The sequence below is a fragment of the Oreochromis aureus genome, linkage group 23 (genome assembly GCF_013358895.1).
Source record: "Oreochromis aureus strain Israel breed Guangdong linkage group 23, ZZ_aureus, whole genome shotgun sequence".
In the NCBI taxonomy this organism is placed as follows: Eukaryota; Metazoa; Chordata; class Actinopteri; order Cichliformes; family Cichlidae; genus Oreochromis; species Oreochromis aureus.
In genome coordinates this window covers 44,741,430-44,764,431 of record NC_052963.1, presented here as the reverse complement: position 1 = coordinate 44,764,431, position 23,002 = coordinate 44,741,430, and the positions used below count along the sequence as shown (strand labels likewise).

At 42.3% G+C, this 23,002-nt stretch overlaps 1 protein-coding gene across 3 annotated transcripts in view; it reads right to left on the bottom strand.

The window, feature by feature from the left end:
- xpr1a (xenotropic and polytropic retrovirus receptor 1a) overlaps positions 1-23,002 on the bottom strand; it is an 84,630-nt gene that overhangs the window by 22,671 nt on the left and 38,957 nt on the right. For all 3 annotated transcript variants that reach the window (XM_031743431.2, XM_031743433.2, XM_039606726.1), the window contains exons 4-11: positions 11,190-11,291; positions 7,097-7,317; positions 6,801-6,950; positions 6,641-6,724; positions 4,149-4,230; positions 3,881-4,068; positions 3,374-3,553; positions 51-219 (exon numbers count right to left, since the gene is read on the bottom strand). In XM_031743431.2, the coding sequence (XP_031599291.1) occupies positions 51-219; positions 3,374-3,553; positions 3,881-4,068; positions 4,149-4,230; positions 6,641-6,724; positions 6,801-6,950; positions 7,097-7,317; positions 11,190-11,291 (1,176 nt within the window). The remainder of the gene's footprint in view (positions 1-50; positions 220-3,373; positions 3,554-3,880; positions 4,069-4,148; positions 4,231-6,640; positions 6,725-6,800; positions 6,951-7,096; positions 7,318-11,189; positions 11,292-23,002) is intronic.

The window sequence follows — 23,002 nt, the reverse complement described above, 5'->3', positions numbered from 1 at the left end:
CTACTGTGCATGCTTTTCCAGTAGACAAAAGGCAGAGCGTAACGCCTCACCTCCAAAGTTGGGTAACAGGCCCTTGCTGTTGCTCCACTGCAGCTCGAAGATGTAGAAGCAGAAGAGATACTCCAGGTCCATGAGAATAAACACCAGAGAGTTGAGCTGATCAGCCAGCCAGAAGTCTGCAAACTCCACCCGGTGAAACGGCGCGGTGAAAACACGAAACTGAAGAATGAAAAGACGGATGGTGAAAAGAGAAAATGTGGAACAAAAACCTGAAAAATGCTTCTTGCATTTCAGAAAACGCCCCAGCTGACCTCACTGCAACAAACTTTACCTGGGATGTCATGCTGAAATTACCCGAGTCCGCAGTTCATCACTGAGACTGAATTAGCCAACAAATTATTCGTGTGCAAATCCTGCAGTACTTTACGAGGGAAGTGCAAAGCCGAGGGAGACACCTAACGCAATGGGAAGCCTCCAGTCTACCTTATCAGCACGCCACAGGACGCTCTAATGAGTCACGCTTTTGTGCACATGAATTTGTGTATTTGCGTGCCGCTAATTATTGGTGAACAACACAAACACATGAAAGAAGCTGGCTGTGCTCTGCAGCCTGCTTCTACGGGCGTGTTATTTGGGATATGACTTTGGCAGGGGTTCAGTTATTGACCACGCTTTGTAAAACGATACAACCCTGCTCGACTTTTTCCATTTAACCCCACCCGCGGCTACATCTGACATTCAGGAGCGACTGCACGCACCCTCCCAAACCCCACATACTCTTTATTCACTACAAATGTCACACAGTATTGATATTTTTTGTTTTTGCAGGTATTAGCTGATTTCTTTTAACCCGTCAGTCAAAGTCAGTATTGATCGAGTGGCCATCTCACTCATATCCACTCCATGTGTTGTTGTCTAAAGGCTAAGCCTGCTGCACTCATGGTAACGTCTTCATTTCTTGAGCAAACACTTGTAATTCAGCTGCTAGCTCTGCAATTTGTCCTGTAATGAAATCTTATACTGGTGTTTGTCATCAGAGGCAACACGCACACCTGACATGGATACATTTGATCTCATTACTAGTAAGAAAACACACTGTTTACTCCAATGAAACAATAATCCAACACTTCATATCTCTTCTAATTCTATGCTAGCCATTATGAGTGTGCAGGACCAATCAAGAGTGAGACTGTGAAGCCAAATCAGAGGAGCAGGGCTGAGGACTGCGGGAAGCTGCGAAAGAAGGGACAGGAATACGAGCAGGGGGTCTTCTGCTGATGCTGGGGGACAGGTGGGGAGAAGGAGGGAGGATGAGGGGCTGAAGGAGATGTGGAAGAAGAGGAGGAGGGAAAGGAGGAGCTCCGGGCATCAACATACTGATAGATCTATGCCTGTAATGATTGCACAGTCACAGCCTCCACCTCCCCAGAGACAAGCTGCATTCTATTATCCCTCACCCCCTGCCCTCTGTCTCACTACACCCCTACACACACACACACACACACCCCACCCTCTCTCCTGAAGGCCCCTATCACAGCTTAGACAAAGGACAGAGTAACACAGGAGGGCTTTGTAAACATGAGATTTGAGATGGATATCTGAATTGTACCTGCATTCACTGTGTGAGATAGAGACGCATGCACACACATGCGCAGATACATTTAAATTGCAGGTGAATAAAATAGAAAAGCAGACGCAGCTCAGAAACTAATTTCTAATTGATTTTCCTTTGTTTTTACTTTAAATCTTTGTTGCGTAAAATAAGACAGGAAAAAAATAAATTACACCCCGTCGCCAAGAGCTTGCTACTGTATGTTCTCTGAATCTAAGCCAACTATGACTGAGTCTCTGCTCACTGGTGTTTATGGGATTTATTGAAAGTATGATTTAACCATTTTTGAGAATATTTTTTCTTTTTCGGACTGAAAACGTCTGCGTAATAAACCTTCTGTTTGCCACGGTTGTTTCTTTCTCTCCAACACTGCAAAGTGACACCGTTCATTCCTCAGCACACACACAGAGCAGGGATCTTACACCATCTCATGGTGTGTGCACTGGGTTCATGTTGTTAAAGCAGTCCTTATCAGCTGCTGTGTCACAGCTGTAAATATCTGTTATTGTACTTGCAGGAACCCTGACTGTTGGGATCATGCATCCAGTTTAAATTACAGTCTTTTTAGCAAAATACCCAGTGAGTCAAGACACAACTCCAAACGTTTTTAGCAAGTATGGTAGGTGGTATCTTACTATAATACACCAAATCTCTGTCTGCCTGTGTATCTGTTTCTTTGTCTGCAAACTCCTCCTACACAATCAGGAGTTAAGCAACCAAACACTGAGAAAAATTGGAAAAAATGGAATTGGCAATGTGTTAGGAATGGAAGGAAGCCACATTATCTGATGGTAATGAAAATGACCAATCTACTGTGGGCTGAACTCAAGACAACCCAAAAATCAAAGTGAAACTGGCGAGGCGGGTTTGTAGAGTTTGGTTAAATTTCAGCCCCCGTGTGCTTTTATGCATGTCTGACAATGTCAGGGCATGATGGTGTCCTGATCACTGAGATCCTGGACAGTCTGAGCTGGGAGCGTTGGATGGATGGAAACACACTGTCCCTGAGGTGATCTATTGGATTTAAGTCGAGAGAGCGTGGGGCCAGTCAATGGTATCAGTTCCTTCATTCTCCAGGAACTGCCTGGATGTTGTGCCCCAGGAGGAACCCAGGAGCCACTGCACCAGCGCAGGGTCTGACAGTGGCTCCAAGGATTTCATCCTGATACCAAACAGCAGTCCATGAGCCTAATGCTAGCAGCAGTGACACTCACCCCAGCTAAAGGCAAAACTACAGCAAAACAGTCAGAAAGGATGAGGAGGAAAAACTGTCAGAGGCCTCCACCTGTGAAAGCGTTCAGGTGTAGGGGGCTGTCTCATTGTTGCCCCTCTTATTAACAACCCCACTTAACTGAATAGATCAATGCCCACAGGTTTAATTGACTTGATGCTAAACTCTGATTTATTCTTTAGCTTTTTTTTTGAGGTGTATATAGTGATGTCATCACGGACCCTGGCAACCACTTAGCAACCTGGAGCTGTTTTTTGCCTTTCTAAGCCTACAACACCTTATGAAAGCAGCCTATCGTTTTAATTTCCTAACAATAGCATCTCATTTATTTCCACAAAATTTGAATTATACCTGCCTAGAAACCACCTAGCAACGGTCTAAAATGACCCTTTCAGGCATATAAATGTCATCTATCACCCCTATTTTGTTTACTTTTCTCATTGTGATTAAGCATATCAGTTTGCAATACTGTAGCATGGGACTATTTACTATACATCAAAGGAGCATTTCCAGTAAACGAGTTAACCGACCAGCAATTTGAGGAGCCAGAAACGTGATTTGTAGTAGCAGGTCTTGAAGGGGTTGATGAGGAAGAGCACCATGAAGCCATAAAGGATGAGAGGGTTGGCCTGCATGGGGATGTAAGTGTACTGCGAGTAGAGACAGGAGAGGATGCTGAGACACCACAACACGCCCAGGAAACCAGCAATCTGCAGCACAGGAAGGAAAAATGGCATTAAAAGAAATCTCCTCTGACACATGATCACCATTAACCCAAAAATCAGAACAACGAGTGAAAACGAAGTTCTGCTTTTCAGTTCTGGGTTACCAACAAAACCCTGTGGGCATCTAAAGGTAGTGTTTCTACTGAATTGAATCTCATTTTACATGATAATCTATTCCTTGAATCATAATTACCCATGTAGCTAAACAACCGTGTTTACTCACGTGAAACAGTTTATAAATCCATGATTGCCAATCAGAGATTTGAGCAATTTTCCAGGATCTTCTATAAGAGGAGACATCTTTTTTCTCACCTCAAACAGGTGCTGGTGTGAGAGGTTGTTTCGTGGATTGATCTCAAAGATGAGGACGTGGTTGACTCCAGCCTGTCTCCATCCATAGGTGTTGATGCCCAACAAGAAGAGGAACTGGATCAACAGGAAACCGCCCCGATAGATCCGCACCATAGGCCAGACGTTCTCAGAGCGGAAGAACACGGCACCTAAACAAACCACAGCGTGTTTACTGCTTTATAAAGATGAACTATGACGCCGGTGACTGAAAACAATAACTTAGACTTACCAGTGAGAACGAAGCAGATGGCAAGAATGATGAAGAAGCCACAGTAGAGACCCACGCGAAAGGTCGTCCAGGCCAAAGCAGGCTGAACCAGGCAGACAGGAATAAACCGGATTAATGTGAGGACTCACACTAACACGTCCAAAGACGCTGTGCATTCATGTGGTGTCATTTAGACAAAACGTCATGCAGCAGTGAGTCACAGACTCTAAACCAATTTCATTCCTTTTACCTGCTTGTAAGCATAAATATATTTATTACACACATGCATACAGGAGACACGGAGAGCTCACATATTACACACTTTAAGCCAGACATGACAGTAATTAATGCAACAGCAAAAGATGCATTGGAGAGCCTTGTTTTTTTCCTGAATGATATCCTGTGTGTTCAACAGAGTCGAGGCACTTATAAAATCAATACTGAAGGCTCTGATGGTTTCCTTTGTCTTTCTCTCACTCTTTTTCACCCCGCTGGCTTTATTTCTCTTTCTTTTAAAAACTTCACTGTTTTGCTTTTAATTGTATTTTTTTTTATAGTTAGATAAATGCAAAAATGATGCATGCTGGGATATTCTTCAGCACACATTTCAACATTTGTTCTCCAAGAGGTGACATCTGCAACAGTACAATTACAGAACAGGGGAGGTTTAAGTATAAGAAGCACATTCACTAGCCACTTTATTAGGCACTCCTTGCTAGTATTAAGTTGGACCCTTTTGACTTAAGTAATGATCTATAATCACTGATTGACCTGCTTTCCTTGAAATTCAGGCTGTTAGTCTATTCTTCACATCCACAAACTCAACACTGACATTATTCCTCTAGTTTGATTATTTTCTTGCCCCATCTTCAGTCTCTGTTCTGTAAATATCAATGATTCATGCTACCCTCTTCCACCTGTCCTAACCTCCAACTTCACCTTCAGCATCTACACTCTGGGGATCCTGTTCTAATCACTATTGTTGCTGGGACTCTGCTATGATGGTTCATTGGAGTCTAATCACCAAAGAGCTTCCCAATCAAATTCCTTAAGTCAATAAATAATGTTCAGTTCTTCCAAACGATTGAACTGCCTTAATTATTTAAGACTAGACTCAACTAGGTGCTGGAAACATTCCTCAGGGATCTTGGTCTATATTGACAGTTGATGCATATTTGTCGTCTATATCCAGTTCTATCACACTCCAAAGGTGCTCTGTTGGACTGAGATCTAGTGACTGTGGAGGCCATGAAGATGAGGACACTGCGGTCATAAAGGGATGGACATGGCCTGCAAGAATACTCAGGCAGGCTGGAGCTACCATGATGGTCACTTGGTGCTACAGAAAGCCAAGATTGTCATGATCCTGGGTCCGTTTGACCCAGCGTTTTGTGTTTTTCTATTTAGTGTGATTTTTGGTTCTGTTCTTCCTCCGTTTAGTGTTTACTCTGTTCGGCCCGTGTGTGTCCTTGTATGTGTAGTTCCTGTTTTATTGTGAAGGTCTGTGTCTTATGTTAGTGTGTTCTGTTTACGTTTTCCCCCGCCTCGTCAGTTGTGATGTCTTCCAGGTGTGTTCCCCACCTGTTTCCCTTCCCCTGATTCCTGGCGTGTGTATTTATAGTGTGTGTTACCTCGTCCTCGTTGCTGGTTCGTCTGTGTTGTTTCCCCTCGGTCTCCCTGCGTCTCTCCATGTATATTTCCCCGGACCTCCCTGCATCTTCGTTTCTGGTTTGCTTTGTTAGTTTTCCCAGTTTAGGTTTACCTGTTAGTGTCACCCGCCATTTCTGTTTATTTGTATCACTGTTAATAAATTCTCACCTGCACTTGAGCTGCCGCTGCCTGGTCCTACTTAATTTCCACACGGCTTGCACCCGCAAACCGTGACAAAGATAGTATCCCCCACACTATTACACCACCAGCACCAGCCTGAACTGTGGATACAAGCATGGATCCATCCTTTCAGCAGCTGTTGTGGTCTTGTGCTGTAACCATCTGCTTCGAGGTTTGGCATGTGTGCTCAGAGATGCTCTTCTGCATACCTTGGTTGTGTTATTGTTGCCTTCAGCCTGTCAGCTCAAAGCAGTCTGGCTATTCTCCTCCGACTTCTAACATCAACAAAGCATTTTAAGCCAGATATTATCTGTAGTATATCAGATCATTCTCTGTAAACTCTACACATGGCTGTGCAGGAAAATCAATCCCAGCAGATCAGCCATTCTGGAAATACTCAGCCTGTACTGTACAAACAACCAACAACTGTGGTCTAAGGAGCTTGGAAAGAAAAGCGTCTGATCTTCTTTAAGTTGCTTGAAGACATTTCAATCCGAGAACCTTCTTCAGTTCTAGGGTCAAATGGTGGAGAGTCCCAGATTGCCATGTTCAGAGTGACTTCATTCACCTTTGTTCCCCATCAGCTGATTACATATGAGCCGCTGAACAGGTGTACCTATTAAAGTGGTCGGCGAGTCTGAATACCCCTGTGTGTTTCCAGTGTAAGCAGCTGTGATTCTGACCTGAGCTGCCCCCAGAGGAGGAACTCTCAGCCTCTTCATGGCCCTTTGACGATCGCCTCCCTCCAGCTCTGTGGTCACCAGGGTCTGGATACAAAAACAATGTTAGTTTTTTCTACACATGTCTGACATACAGTAAAATCCACGTGTGGCAGGCAGGCACCTCCGTCTCAGTAATGAGCTGTGTGATCTTCTTGCAGGTGTAGAAAGGTGCCACCTCCACATGAGCCACACGCCAGTCCGCCCCGCGAGAAGTATCCAGGATCTTGTCATGTTTCTTCAGGATCTTACGGAAACCAGTGAAGTTCAGGTTCTGTGGGAGACAACAAGAAACCAGCAGCTACAGATCCACACCAGACTGGAAAGAGACTGGAAAAGATATGTAGTCTGATCAAGCGACTGCAGGCAACATAAAGTGATCAACCTCTCGTGACCTGAGTATGTAGATGCACTAAAAACCTGGTAGTTCTGAAGCAGGATGAGGCTGAGGTAGAACTCGCTGAAGGCTAGCTTCAGGTCTTTGATGTTGTGGTGTTTGCAGCGCTCCTCCTGCGACAGGTGGAACCTGGTCTTGCGTTTCCGCAGACCGGGCGAAGCATTGCTCTCTCGCTGAGCGTCCAGTGAAGACTGCAGCTCATTCTGCAGCGTCGCAAATCGTCTCTGGGCCTCGGCAAGCTTTTCTGCAGAAGGACAATGACAGGATATCACATACATCTCACATACTGTGCTGTGGACACACAACACTTGTTTACACATGTTTACACTTGCACAGCACAACGTCCAGTTTTATCTACTGTTAAGCATGTTTATTGTTATTATTCAGAGGTTATATCCACTGTGTATTTGCACATATTATAATGAATATTATACATTTTAGAGGATGTTTAGAGTAATACAAAAATAGTAAAAGTACTAATAAGCCCAGCGCAGCTGTTAAAAAACAGGTTGTTGGTTTGCTTGGACTTTTATTTTGAAAATCTTAATATTATTCCTGCATTTGGGTAAAATGAGAGCCTTTACTATGGTCATTTGCTTCTTTACCTCTCCCTTGTTAAAATGCAAAAAACTGCTGCAGCACATGACAATAAAGATGATTATGCATTCTTTCTTTCTGCCAGTTCCAGGAAGCAGAAGCATGGAGACTCTTAGGCTGACCTGTGAATGCTGCTGACCGAGGGACCATTATCTGGGTCAGAGATGGGTTAATACAGCCAGAGAGACAGAATGAGAGAGGAGGGGTAATCACACGCTGCTTGGACAGCAACCTGCATTTCATTAACTTCTCCTGCAGTTCAACTCACTTTTCCAACAAGCAGCTCTCATTTTCCTCCTGCTGTTTGTTTAAATGGTGAATGGGACCGGTTCTTATACGGCGCTTTGTCTATCTGCTTTCTGTCTCATGTTCACAGTACATCAAACGCATCTGAGCAACTCGGGGTTCAGCAACTTGCTCAAGGACACTTGGGATGCAGACCGGACTACCCAGGGAACCACCAGCCTTCTGATTAGCAAATGACCTGCTCTGTATGCTGAACCACAGCCACCCGAAACAGATCAGAATAACAAATCATTTGATCCTGTTCTGATGTGAACCGGTTCTGGGAATTAGTTTTTAAAGCTTCGTCATATGTGTGCGGGAAAACAACTGATTTTAATCCAATGACAGCAGTGTTTGGTGTCCTCCCACGCCAACAAGGTGTAACTTCTTATCAACTGAATGCAGTGGCTTCATCTCTCCTGGCACGCAGGCTAATTCTTCTTAAATGGAAGGATTCAGGTTGTTTGTTCAGTGGGTGAGAGGTGATGAAGTGCTTGGAGATCTGAGATACAGTCTGAGAGGGTCTCAAAGTAAATACTACAAAACCTGGTCACCCTTTATTGGATATGTGGAGAAGTTATCATTTACTGAAGTATGATGTAATACTGCTTTTATTTGTGTTTTCTTTTCAAAGCCACCTACTCTCTGCAGCAAGCCCCCTCTTTTTCCCTTGTTTTGCTGTTTCCTGCTTTGTTCACATGGTAGTATTTCTTGTTTGTGTGCAAACATTATACATTTTCCTGCATCCGGCTGATTTGTGGAACAACCTGTTTCACAACAGCAATGTCTGTAATCGCAACTCAGGTTATATTTTTCTGTATTTTTGTTAAACTGGAAAATTATAAATAAAGTTGTCAAAAAAAAGAATAACTAATCATTTATAAATGAAGCCTGTTTCTTCTCATTTACCTTCCTGTTTTCTTCATTTGATTCAATTTATTTGAATAAAACTCTTTTTCAAACTCTGTTGAAAATAGAAGTAAAGCTAACATCTATTTATCATTGTTTGGACGTAGATGGCAGCTTAGAGGCCTGGTTTCCATTACATCCTCATGCTCGTCATTCCAACAGTAGAATGACACAGTTTCTTTGTTGACATAAACAATGTTTACAGGGTATATTACTACAACCCGGAGTATTTCTTTTTCTACACAAGTCAGAGTGGAACCCACCCAACAAAGATTTTTCCTCTTTATGCTATTCGATGTCACATCGATGCCTCATGGGAAAGCGAAAACCTTGCTTTGACATCCAAACTCACAGTAATCCCTCAACAGGCACAGAAGCATACGAACCAATGCTCGATTTAATGCTCGTGAGAAAGTCAGACTGCCTCGAGGTGAAGAGTGCAGTGTCACATCAGAAGATGTGGCTGGACAGTTCATCTGTGTGGGGCTAATGAAGCTGAAAGAGACAGGTGTTGGTTGGTTTAGGTTTCAGCTGTGTTTCAAACACCTTTTGTTCTTTCTCAGCTTCCAGAAAGTGACAGGGTGAAATCCTATCAGCCTAAAACAGCACGTCTTCATTTCTTTTTGTTGTGTATTTAATCCAGGATGATGAAAGTGTTGTTGGATTCTAGCGCTTTGCAGCAGGATGGCTGTGAGAGGTCAGGGACCCCTTTCAGAGGGAGATGGAGAGAGAAAGAGCTCAGTCGAGGCAAGTGTCTTATGTAAAGTCAGCACACAATTTATCTCCATCTCTGCTTTAAACACACACACACACACACACACACACACACACACACACACACACACACACACATAAAGCTCTGCTCTGCAATTTCTTGCTTCCTCCTCCTGTGTGTGGAAGATAAACAGGAGATGTTGATGTTTTCATGCACAACATTAACCAACCTCAGAGCTGCAGGCTGCTGAGGACACACTGACTCACTTATTGTAACCCTGATGTGACTCATGTCACACTGAGACGATTAGGAACAACACCGAAATGACTGTTTTCTTCTGTTATCCTTTATTCATAGTCCTTCACTGACAGACAATAACATGCAATTTTTGTTTTTTTAAAAGGCACTACTGAGTTCTATCAACCGGCGCTAACCTGCTAATTATAAAGCAGAGGTAGGCAGATTGATCTAAATATTGATAGTATCAATACCAACGCTGGTATTAGTAAATGGGCACATTAGCGTGATGGGATCGATACTTTCTATCCTCTAAGTTTCGCAGCCCACTCAGTTTTATTAAATAATTCTTCTTTTCTTGTTTAATGAGAAAAAAAGACCTCAGACTTGCACTATGAAAAATGTCTCTTTTATTTATAGGTTACATCACATTTAAACAACAGAACTGAACCCAAAAGGCAGTTTAAGTTTCAAAATTTGTAGTGTTTTCTAATTATTGTAGAAAGTAAAAATCACGATGGTTGGTGGTCATTTAAATGTGTCAGAATTGATCAAATTGATGATGATTTATCTCATCAAACCGTGACACAGCGGTCTCCTCTACATAAGCTGCCTTTATAAAGTAAGAGCGTTGGTAACAGCAATGCTCTGAGAAAAATCAAGAGATTCAAAATTGGTTCAGCTTCATGGTAACGCGGTCCAAAGTGATTTATACCACGTTTGTTTGCTGCTCTCGCCATCAGTCTGCCAGAAACACCCCATCATTATGAGCTGGGACAAACCTTGGCCGGCCGTTGACCCAGCAAGTCTGCAGTTTCATTAACGGCCTCCAGGGGAAGCACGGTCTGCTGTTAGATAACATCACTTCACTCAGAGCTGGAGCTCAGGACCTTCTGGTACCAGAATACCAGAATATATTATGGCTTCCATCTCATGTTACACAGTACACACATTCCCCGCTTCACTCCCTGAAATACACACAGGCAGGCCTGCTCTGAAACGCGACTACCGCTGGCCTTGTCTGAACTCAGCAGCGAGTAAATAAACAGTGTAAATTATGCAAAAATGCTAAGAAGTAAATGAGGATACAGTTGATAGGAGTCTTTATATCATTTACATGCAGTATGTGATTATAGAAGACAGGTTAAAGCATTGATTTGTGATTAGTTCCAGAGCTCGTTCAAAGATGGAAGTATTGTTTTTAAATTACGTTAAGGTGATATTGCTTAACATTGATTTTTCTAAATTTGCCAGCTGAATAGTAACTGTGAAACTTCTTCAGTTATTCTTCTGAAACGGCCTCTTGTAATCGACTTGATTTAATATAATCTCCACCAATTATTGTCTCAAGAGTAACTGAAGTAAATAAATACCTGAATAGAAAGTATTGATTTTCAGAAGCTCCTTCTCACAGGTCTGGAAAAACCTCTCCTCAAACTTAGCGTAGTATCTCTTCACTGTGTCTTCATCTGTGACTGTTAAAAGAAGGACAAAACGATGGTTATTAGCAGTGGTGAGTGTGTTTACTGCAGCATACAGCTAAATTAGCAGGTTATCATTTGTGGGACTCCCACTCCACTCATGTACACAAATCCACAGCCGCCAAAGCAATTAGAGCAAAAATATAAAAAAAGTAACAACTTTGTGAGGTGTTTTGTTTGTTTCAGTGTTACTACAGTGGACTGAAGGGACATGCAATAGCTGCCATCTATGCCTATCAGTGACTGGGTGATTTAGCCAACAGGCTAATCCTCCAAAAACACCACGTATCCTTTAAGGGTTCATCAGCGACGAGGCAAACAGACGTCCATTCAGAGTTACAATTAGATCAACAGCTTCCTCCTGTCTCTCCACTGTCTGATAAAACCCTGCATGTCTTTTTCAGGACCAGCCAATTCAATCAGCATTGATGCTCCGTCTCAAATGATCCTCTGCCTCATTCACAGCAGGCTACCCAACACCTGACAGAGCTTAAAATGTAGCCGAAGGCCAGTTACTGTATACATACACACACACACACACACACACACACACACACACACACACGTGCACTCACATCTGCAGTGCATGTTCTAATCACTGCTTTAAATTCATCATCAGGTCTTTACTGAAATTATGTTTAAATCCTGAGACAGCCTTTATTCAGCGGGGGTCACCTCAGCGGGAAGCACTGCATGTTTGATTTGACAGCTGTTTTTATGCCAGATGCCCTTCCTGACATGCATAGCTGGACTGGCCATCGGGCATACCGGGCATTTGCCCGGTGGGCCGCTCGTGATTTTTCGTTTTTATGGGCCGATGGGGTTTTATTTCTTTTATTTTTTTCAACGGTATAAATGAATAGTGGTGTATTGGCCAGTTGGTCATGATCGACTCTGGGCAGGACCAATTACAGCCGAGGAGGTCGAACTTTAAAGTTGAGGTGAAAAGCAACGCGATTTGTCCCGATCAGCTGATCGGCTTTTCTCTCTGCGTCAGAAAGAGCAAACTAGCGGAGGTCGCGCTAAACAACAGAAGCACCTTTAAACTTGATGAGCTGTTGTTAGAATTTATTTAATATTCATTTCTAGTATCAGCTGATGTTTGCTGGAGGGATGAAGGGTTGAAGGGAAGTTATGAACTGTTTCTGAGAGACAAATAACACCAGGATCCTTTTCTAAGTAGCTGACAGCTGGTAACTGTGCAGGGGCGGGTCTAGCAAAGTTATGCCAGGGGGGCAGGTAGGGCATTAACAGGGAAAGGGGGGGACAAAAAATACGTTTCTTTCTTATTCTCATTTAAAATTTCTAGCTTTTAACAAATAATTATCTGAATCATACAACCAAAGTATTCATCTGATGTCAAATGTAAATTCAAATTCAAATTCAAATTTTTATTTGTCACATACACAGTCATACACAGTACAATATGCAGTGAAATGCTTACACAACTGCTCGTGACCTAAGGAAAAAAGAAAGGGCTATGAATAAGACAGGAAATAAATATGAAAATTAAAAAGGGTAAATTTAACTAGGAAGGAATAAAATAAAATATATATATGAATTTGTTGAAAATAAAATAACTGTACAACACAAATTAGAATGAAGGGTAAATTTAGCTGGGAAGGAATAAGATAAAATATATATGAATTAAAGTTTAAAATAAAATAACTGTACAGCAAAATACACAATACACAGTATAGAAATATATAAGAATGTATGAAGAAATATAAATATATATACAATAACAGCAGCATTTTACAAGTATTAAATGGAAATGGAGAAATATAATGTCCAGTGTTGTGCAAACCACATTGTAGGTGTCTTGTGCAGTGCAAATATGCTTAAAGTGATTAAGTGTAAACAAAGTCCAGACTGTCCAGTGTGTGTGTGTAAGAACCATATATGTGGGTCCGTTCTATGTGGTGGTGTGATGATTGAGAGACCGTATCGCCTGCGGGAAGAAGCTCCTCCTCAGTCTCTCTGTGTTGGTCTTCAGGGAGCGGAATCGCTTTCCTGACCTCAACAGAGAGAACAGTCCGTTGTTGGGATGGCTGAGGTCCTTCACGATCTTCCTGGCCTTGGTCCAGCACCGCCTGCTGTAGATTGAGTGCAGGTCAGGGGAGCTCGGAGCGGATGGTGCACTCAGCTGATCGCACAACCCTCTGTAGAGCTCGTCTGTCCTGCATGGTGCTGTTCCCGAACCAGGTTAAGATGTTTCCCGTCAGGATGCTCTCTATGGTGCACGTGTAAAAGTTCCTGAGCACCTTGGAGGGCAGTCGGAAGTCTCTCAAGCGTCTGAGGTGGTAGAGACGCTGTCGGGCCTTTTTCACTATGGTGTTGATGTGACAGGACCATGACAGGTCCTGCGTGATGTGAACTCCGAGGTATTTGAAGCTGTCCACTCTCTCCACTGGGCACTCGTTGATGACAGGGGTCTGGTAGTTCCTCTCCTGCTTAGTACTGAAGTCCACTATCAACTCCTTTGTTTTACTGACGTTTAGAAGGAGGTTGTTCCTCTGGCACCAGGTCTCCAGATTCCTAACCTCCTTCAAGTAGGCCGTCTCGTTGTTATCAGAGATAAGAAAGAAATCCATTATTGTACATAGTAATTTTTTTCAGGGTCCCAACATAATTTCTTCAGAAGTCAGTACTGTATATGATGCCAGTATTTTCCCACATTTTCTAGATACTGTACCAGTACTGTGTGTAAAATACCATCAAAATTAAGTTTTGATGGCAAGTTTTGAGTGAGGAAGTTTTATTCTTTCTCACCTTTCTTTCTGTCTCCTTTCACTTTTTAAAGGTTGCCATGTTAGAAAAAAATATTTTGCCCTGCCATGCTGTTTATTGATGTGGTAAATAAATAGTTTATGAAAATATCACTAAATCTGTCATTTATTATTTTTAATATTCAGTAATGATCATGTCTCACCTCTAGTCTTCTCTGTCTTAATTTCAGGTTTCCACCATGTGTTGTAGATAGTTCAGGAGGTTAACTAAGCAGTCTTTGGGTTTCGGCTAAGTACTGTTTAGAATACCAGAATAGGGAGGATGGTGTAGGTTTAAGTTAAGTTCTAGATTGATACATATATACCAACAAGACAGTGTAGATCACTGTCACAACGACGTTTGTTTTCATTCAAAGGCTTTATGGTTTTTACCATAATACCTGGTGGGCCGGTCTCTAGTCAAAATGCCCGGGCCGATTTTTTGTCCCAGTCCAGCCCTGCTGACATGACCCCAAAGGAATTATTATCTCTCCCAGGAGTCAACCAGGACACTATGGAGCTCCTCAGTGTGACAATAATAATAATAATGATAATAAACAAGTTTCCTAAAAGATCGGATACATTCAGAGTCCAGAGAGTCGTTGATCTCAATTCTCTGGACTGTCATGTTCAAAACAGCAAAATGAAAAAGGTCATTTCAAGTGGAACAAAGAGAAATGTAGGTTTGCTGGAAAAAGCAGCTCTTCTGTCAGATCCACTGGTTATACAACACTGTAAACACAAGCTAATATAGAAAGTAAGCCTAGGCTGCTGGTGGCAGGTGGAGAGGCTTTCTATTGGCTACAGTAATAACAAAGAAAGCCGCGGGCAGCAGCCTGTCACACACTCACACACACACACACACACACACACACACACACACACACACACACACACACACACACACACGTAGCACAGCAGTGTATGAGACTGTGAAGGTGAAACAATCTTCAACAGCAGTTTTAAAGTCCAACAAGAAAAATAAATGGAAAAACTGCACAGCCCCACACACAAAGACAATCGATGAACAAGTTAATTAAAAGGTTATTCGACAGGTGAAAATATGAATAGCTGTAAAATTACAAATCGTCTGAAGCACAAGACAGAAACATTTCCTGCAGTACAGAAAACTGCTGACAAAATAGCGTCCATGTTAGCAAAAACGTAGCATGTAAAAGAAGTTCTAACTAAAAATCTACAAACCAGATCATCATAACAAAGGCAACAAGTGAACAAAGAACTGCATCCGGTTTATTTATGAATGAATATGCAGATTTCATGCACTGTAGTTTGCAGAGGAGGAGAAAGTGACCAGTAGTGCTGTAGTAGCAGATGGTGGTGCAGACTGAGTTACAGTTAGTATAATTGCAAAATAAGACAATATTTATGTTACAGAGGAAGTTAAGTATGAACAGTGGAGACCAAAAGAATAGAAAACATCGACTAAATCTACTAAAGAACAAATGAAATGTGGACACAGAAGAAGAGTGACTTAAAAAGAAGCAGATGGTTTCTCAGGTCCAGTTGCAGCTCTTTCAACTCTCAGCTACCTCAGCACCTGCAGGCTGATGGGGTCACTGACTGGATGGATGGGTGCCTGAACTGCTGACCAATCGGCTGGCTAGTATTAGCATCTTAGCTGAATGACTGAGTACCTGGCTGGCCAGCATGCTATGGCACAATGACTAACGATCCAACTCACTCCTTCACTTAGACCTGCAGGCGAGCAGCGAACTGAGCTGTAATGTAATTCAAAGTAAAAGGTTGGCCTGCTAATGAGCACTTTGCATGGAAGAGCACTAAAGGATAGAGACGCAGTAAAGCAGTTAGTGACCTGTGAATCATTCAGCATTAGGTATAAAATAACCAAATATACAAAAAACCATTCAATCATGAAACATTCAAAACCTTTTCTTTTCTCCAACAAGACTATTTTTTTTTAAACCACCAGTTTGTACAGAAGACTTGAGAATCTGCAAAACTCCAAACTGGGGTCACTTAATCAGAGACAAAATATTTTGCCGTGTTTTTAAAAAAACAAAAACAAAAACGAATACATTTGATGTTGAGCTTCCTGTGGTGCTCAGTAAAGGGCAGGTAAATGTCAGGAACATTACCTGTGATTCTGATGAATGAAAGAATAACATTTGTGTTTCTTTAATCAGCTTGTCGAGCACTAAATCACATGTTCAGAGACATTTTGGGTGAATTAAGCCCACAGATACTGTGAAATGTTCTCCACGCTGGATTCTGACTAACAGAGCGAGTGTGGTAGTGGGAGAGGAGCTGTGCTGGATGAAAGTGTAGATGTGAGGGCAGCTCTCAGGTAGGAGATGGGCTATGAAATGACCTTTGCTTACTGCTAACCTAGCACACAGAGACTCTCTTTATGCTGATGCATTTTGTGTGAGGTGTTGTGATGTGTACGAACAAAGGCAACAGCAGAGTTCATCTTTGATTGCGTCCTCACAGCTGTGGCTTCACTAACAGGCTCTCTGCTGCTGCTGCTGCAGGGATCCTGGCACCTAGCTCCTCTCAAACCCACACTCCAGCTTTATTAGCATACATGAGTATTGTTTACACCTCACAGTTACATTTCACGTGCTTCACGTGTCACTGCTGAAGAAATGCAATGAAACCTAATTATAGGAACATTTGAAAGTCATACAACGACTGCAGCGCGTTGCACATCTTTGATTTAATCAGTGGTGTCAGTGTTCATGTTAATGACGGTGTCTCTGTCAGCGACACAGTGTGGGTTCTCTCATTATCTCAAGTCTGGATGGTTCATAGCTGAGATGGCTTCACAAGCTTTCACTACACTACACGAGTAAGAAGCTTCACGAAGGTTTAAAGTAAGTAAAATAAAAATAAAAAGTATTATCAAACATCTTTAGGTAAGTTGTGCTCCGATAATATGCATGTATTCATCAGTTAAGCATTATTCTGCCTTATTAGACTGCCTGTTTTATAATTTCCTGTTTTTGCGGCGATGCCATTGGCCCTGTGTGACTCACCTGCAGGACAGGTGCACCCCTCTCCGTCTTTCAGCTGGCGCCACAATGTCCACTGTAATCCTGAATGTCCTGGTTATTTGTTTCTTGCATGAATGTGCTTGTGTTTGTGTCCCACTGAGCACTGTGTGCATTACTTCTGTCCAAACACCTCAGGTCCCAGCAATAAACACCACCGTCCTCTGTTTGTGTAGAACTGAACGGGACCTTTAGAGGATTTGTGAGGACATTCAGTCAGTAATTAAGACGTTTATATACCCGACCAATCACCACAGAAAATTTACAGCAGCCGTGCTTCTCATTTTGCTCACGGCTACATGACGACTATTTTTCTAGGCTGTAATTTATCTAAAGCTGGAGAAAAATCAATATATGGTTTGATTAGATTTACGAACATTTAACAGCTGTAAAACACGAGCGCTGACTCGGTGCTCTCAGCAGCGATGAGGCCCAAATTTATTTTCCTCAACCTTGAGTGAAAATGCACAGAAAACAAACAAAAAACCTCAACAACATACAGTGCTGTGCAAAAGTCTTGAGCCAACCACCATGTTTTTTACTATATTTTGCACCCAAGGAGTCAGACTTTTTTAAAAGGCTTTCTAAAGGCAGTCCAGAGTTCTAGTTTGGACATATTGGCTCCTTTTTCTCTTATTTTCAGCCGAGCACTGATAGTTTTCAGTCCTGTACCTGACCGTTTTCTAAGGAATATTTATTTCTTTAGGATACAAACCTGCGTAGCAACTGACAGACAACTTAGCAAAGAACCAATTTTAAATTGTATCTTTAGAGACTTTTTAAAGTAACAATCTGTCAAAAAACACAATTTGAAAATCAGTGGCAACTGTCAGGAGAAAGGTCCAACAGTGAGTGTTTGTAAAACACAGCGGAGCCTGTGTCACGGTTTGGGGATCTTTTCCAAACTGATGGGATTATGAACATAGAAAACTGCACCATGCACGACCATCACCATGACAATGATCCCGAACACAACGTAAGTGCAGTAAAAGCAAACCTGCACAGGAAACACAAACTTAAACACTCCCAGTCAGGGACTGGTCTCCACAGAGCCCAAACCTCAACATTACTGAAGCGGTGTGGGAACAAAAGGCAGCGAACATCCAAAGAAGAGCTTTGAATGTCCTTTATGAAGCCTGGAGAAAGCTTCCCTAACAGAGTTCAGGCTGTGTTGAAGAATAAAGGTGGTCATATGAAAATTTGGCTTTCAAGCTGTTTTTGGCCTGTACACTGTATTTCCACGTATGTTTGCACATTTCAATAAATCGCTGCACATACTTCCCATTTTCAAGAAATTAGAGTCGGTTGATTGTACAATGTAAGAAGGGAGTTTTAAAAACACAGTGGCTTTGTTTGTCCTTATTTTGGACTTCTTTAAGTCAACTAATAAACAGTTTCTTTAAAAAAAAAACACAGCAAAGCCTAAAAAACATGCAGTTTGTATAAACTGTTCCCAAGTTTTCAGAGCCAAAGGTCTTGATTTTAAATATTTTCCCAGTCTCTAGTTTAAAAAAAGAAAAATACAATTACATGTATATATAATCAATTTCTAATCAGAGAAAATGAAGCAACCCAAGCACATTTTGTGTTGCTGTACTGTCTCAGCCAGTGTCAACAGCTTTACCAGGAAGCAGCCAGAGGAACGTCACACTACTGAGATTTTCTGTGTTCGACAGAATGAGACACACTTTGATACAACATGTCATTAGAGCAGGAGATCCAGTCCAGCATGTTGTGTTGATTCACTGGCTTCACGCTTCCAGACAAAGAATTGTGCTGGTAGCTAGAAAAACAACTCTTGACCTGCAGTATTCCCCGGGCGGTGTACAGAAGGCAGCCCCCCCCCGGCCGCTAACCCCTTCTTCTGTAGATTGTATAAATAAATGATGAGACAGCTTCCCCACAACCCTACCACACTCACCCCTGAAACACTTCACACATGCATACACACACATACACGCACACACTCCCCACCCCCAACCTCTTATATTCCCATAGAGGCGTTCTATGACGGGACTCCGTACCACCAGCATATAAATCCTTCATGGAGACCCTCTAACTCGCCGACCATGAGGAAGATTTGGAGACAAGAGCTGGAATATACCCGTACATCTCCCTACCTCAACTCTTTATATATTTGTTGATTTAGACAATTTTTATTTTCCTTTACGCTGTCGCATGCTTCATGTAGACGACTGATCGATGTTCAGGTTGTGTCAGGAGGACATCATCTCTCACTGTCTCCATAACTCCCCCAAAGCAAACACACACGAGCCTCTCCACACGCCAATTCTATGTCCTTCTTTTTAAGGTCCATTTATCCCATTTAACGACACCTCGCTGTGCAATATACACTACATTCTGATAGCATTACTGCCAGGGGAGCTGAAAAGGCCATTACATTATGATTGCCGCTGTATTAGCTTCACTTATCTCTTCCCTGCAAGCGCACAGGTGTAAATCCCAAACAAAGAGAAAGACAAACTGAGCTATAAAAGAGAAGAGGCTCGACTTAACTCAGATCTGATATTAATCTAGAGAGACAAAAAGAGTGGGTTCACATAAACAACGTCAACATCCTCTAGTGCCAGGCTGTAAGGAGGAAGCACAACAGTAAAACCAGCCAGAAACCCCCACCCCTCCACCTCCCTTCCCCCATCGCGCCTTTTTTTCTCACTTATTCCCATTCAGCCCTGCAGCCACAATTAATTCTACCAATCATCTCTCTCATCGAGGCCAGGGGAGCATTAAGAATGCACACTCACCGGGCTAGACTGCCAGCTAGGGAGGACCGGAGGAAGGGTGAGGAACTGCAGCAGCTCAGAGTTTATTGTGTACTATTTATACTGCCAGACTGCAAGCTAAGCAGCTCCCTAAAAAAATAAAATAGACTCATGTACAGTAGTGAAAACGATGCTACAGAGAGAAACACATTCTGCAAAGTGTTCATATCTTTGTCTCGGTGTGCGACAGATAGAGAAACAAAATGAAAGATTGAGAAAAACCATGAGGCACATGTGATGAGTAAATTACCAGCAGCCAAGTGAATACTCGACGAGAGGGAAAGAGTGCAAGCAGGAGGACAGATGGGGTGCGAGATGATCTTTGGACCCAGAGAGAGAAGACAAAACATCCAGGCACACTGGAAAATGATGAGAAAATTATACTGGGGAGACGAGGAGAGACAGGCCAAGAGGGGGAGAAACACGGGTGTGAATGAACTCTAAAGGCAGGATTTTAAAGAAGGTAGGTTTAAAATTTGAATCTATTTTTAAGGTTCTTCTAAGTGTGTATGCAGAGTTTTATATCTTCAGGGTGGAAGCTGGAAGAGAGAGACACACACGATGGATAAACTCTGCATTTAATCAGATTACACAGGCTTGAATCAAATATCAACTATAACCACTTTATGAAGAAAGCAGCAGCAATCATTCGAATTATTAGAGTTGAGTTTTGTACGATTCTAACAAGCTTGAAAGTCAGAGCTCTTCTTTGGATGTTTGCTGCCTTTTGTTCTGTTCCCTGTCAGGATGATCACACACTGCTTCAGTGATGTTGAGGATCTGGCGAGGCCAATCCATGACTGATAGCGTTCCACTGTGTGTGTTTTTCTAGCCATGATAGTTTTTATTGCAACGGTAGTGTGTCCATGATCATTGTCCCTTTATTTCATCCAGGCCTGACGACTGTAATAGTCTTTATTTTGGTATCAGCCGGGCTCTGCTGCTCTGCTTCAGCTAGTTCTGAATGCAGCAGCCCGACTCGTAAACATGACCATATTTCTCCAGTCTTGGCTCGTTTACACTGGTTTCCAGTACGTTGTAGAATTGATTTTAAGATGAATTGATGTTATTGCTTTTTTCTTAAGTCTCTAAATGGATTAGCTCCATCATACCTCTCTGATCTGTTAACTAAAAATACTCCAAACAGATCTCTCAGGTCAGCTGATAAGTTGCTTCGAGTTGTCCCCAGGCTAAAAACCAGACCGGGCCTTTGCGATTGCTGCGCCCAAACTTTGGAACCGTCTGCCTCTTCATACTAGGATCTCTCCAACACTCGACATTTTTAAAACCCGTCTGAAAAAACATTTTTACTCTCTAGCTTTTAATTGTGACTGAATTTGTTTTATTCACTGTGTGTGTTTGTTCTACTTTTTGCTTTTGTTACTATGTGCAGCACTTTGGTCAACCTGCTGTTTTTAAATGTGCTCATAATCAATGTTTTAGGTCTCACCCTGTGTCAACAGACCTGAATCAAATGATGAGTTCATTCCCAGGCCTCTGGAGAACTTCAGGACATGTTGAGGAGGTCATTTAGCCTTTAAATCAGCTGTGATGGATCAAGGACACATCTTAAACCTGCAGGACACCGGCCCTCGAGACCTGGAGTTGGACACCCCTGGACTAAAGCATCAGATGTATCTCTCAGGTCCTGTGTCAGGTCTTTGCTTTACTTTTTTCTACTTCTCAAGGGGATGACTTTCAGATACTGTTCATCTGCCGTAGGTAGTTTTTTTTAAGCCTGCTTCTTCTTCTGTCTTCCACTTGTCCAGTTTCCTCAAAATGTTTTAAGGACACACTCCACATGCTGAGATATGCCAAAGGTTTGGCTAATAGCTCTTTGGGAATCACCTTGTTGTTGCAAAAACACAGTTTTATGCCTGTCAAATGGTGTTCACTTACCATTTTTCCTTAGATTCAGCTAAAGAAAAGCAGGATAGTCGTAAAGTGCCTAAATAAACAATTTAAAAATGTGTTCTTTTGTAATTATCTATGTGTAGATACAGCACTGGTTCATCACTGGGTTATTGTTAAGTGTCTTAACAAACAACAAAAGCATCTGACTGGTGGTCGGGGAAACAGACTGGACTGAAAAAGTGAGCCAAAAATATTAGCCAATGTTCACAGGAAAAAACTGAAAGACTTTCATAAAGTCCTGAAGAACTCGTGCTCAAGACCACTTTAAAAAATGACAGCAAAGTCTGGCGCCTTGGGCCAAAGTACAAAGCGTGTAGGGCTAGCACAGTGTGTGTTGGATCTGTCCAAGGTACTGATGCTGGAGACGAAATGAGCTCAAAATGCCTCCTGTTAAAAAACAAACAAACAAGCCTGTCGCAGACAACAAAACAGACAAAGTGGAAGGTTCAAGACAGAGAAACTTTTACTTGTCAATCAAACTGTGTAATTAGGAGAACACAAAAGATGCAGAAAAGTTTTGGCTGTGAAGCAATGACCCCAGTGAGTCCCTAAACAAGACAAAAACGATACAACAGGCTGATGGACGCACGCTAATAGGCAAAGTTTCTGAGAACGACATGAACTGGGTCACATTTGTTTTACAGGCTGAGTTTTGTCCATAATTTGTCCTACATACATAAAAAGAGGACTAACAAGAAACAATGCAACTAAACTCCTAATGCATGAAATAGACCCTTGTTTTTTTCACTACATTTGTCTTAAGGCCTTCTCATATCCACTGTAAACTCAGGTGTACACACTTCAGTTGACTGCAGAGGAAAAAGTATAAATGTGGGGCAGAACAATGAAGAAACATCTCGCTGTAGGTCAGTTAAGGAGGAAACAGGCATGGCTGAAAGCACAGAGGAGGTTAACTGGGAATAAGGAAGCAACATGAGGCATGACGGGACAGAGAGAGAAGAAATAGGAAAAAATACAGTCCACACAGAAAGCAGGGTGACGACCAGGGGGCTGATGGGAAAGTTAATTAATGCCTGTCCTACTTTGTTAGAGGGCAGTAAATAAACTAAAAAAGCAAAGCAAAAGAAAAGTCAGCGTGTGTGCGTCAGTCTGAGCAAACGTCTTTATCGCTTGCCTTTCTTCTCCTCTCTCCCTCCCTCCCAGCCTCCCTTATTTTACTAAGCCGCTGCTGTGAAGTGTTATCGCTG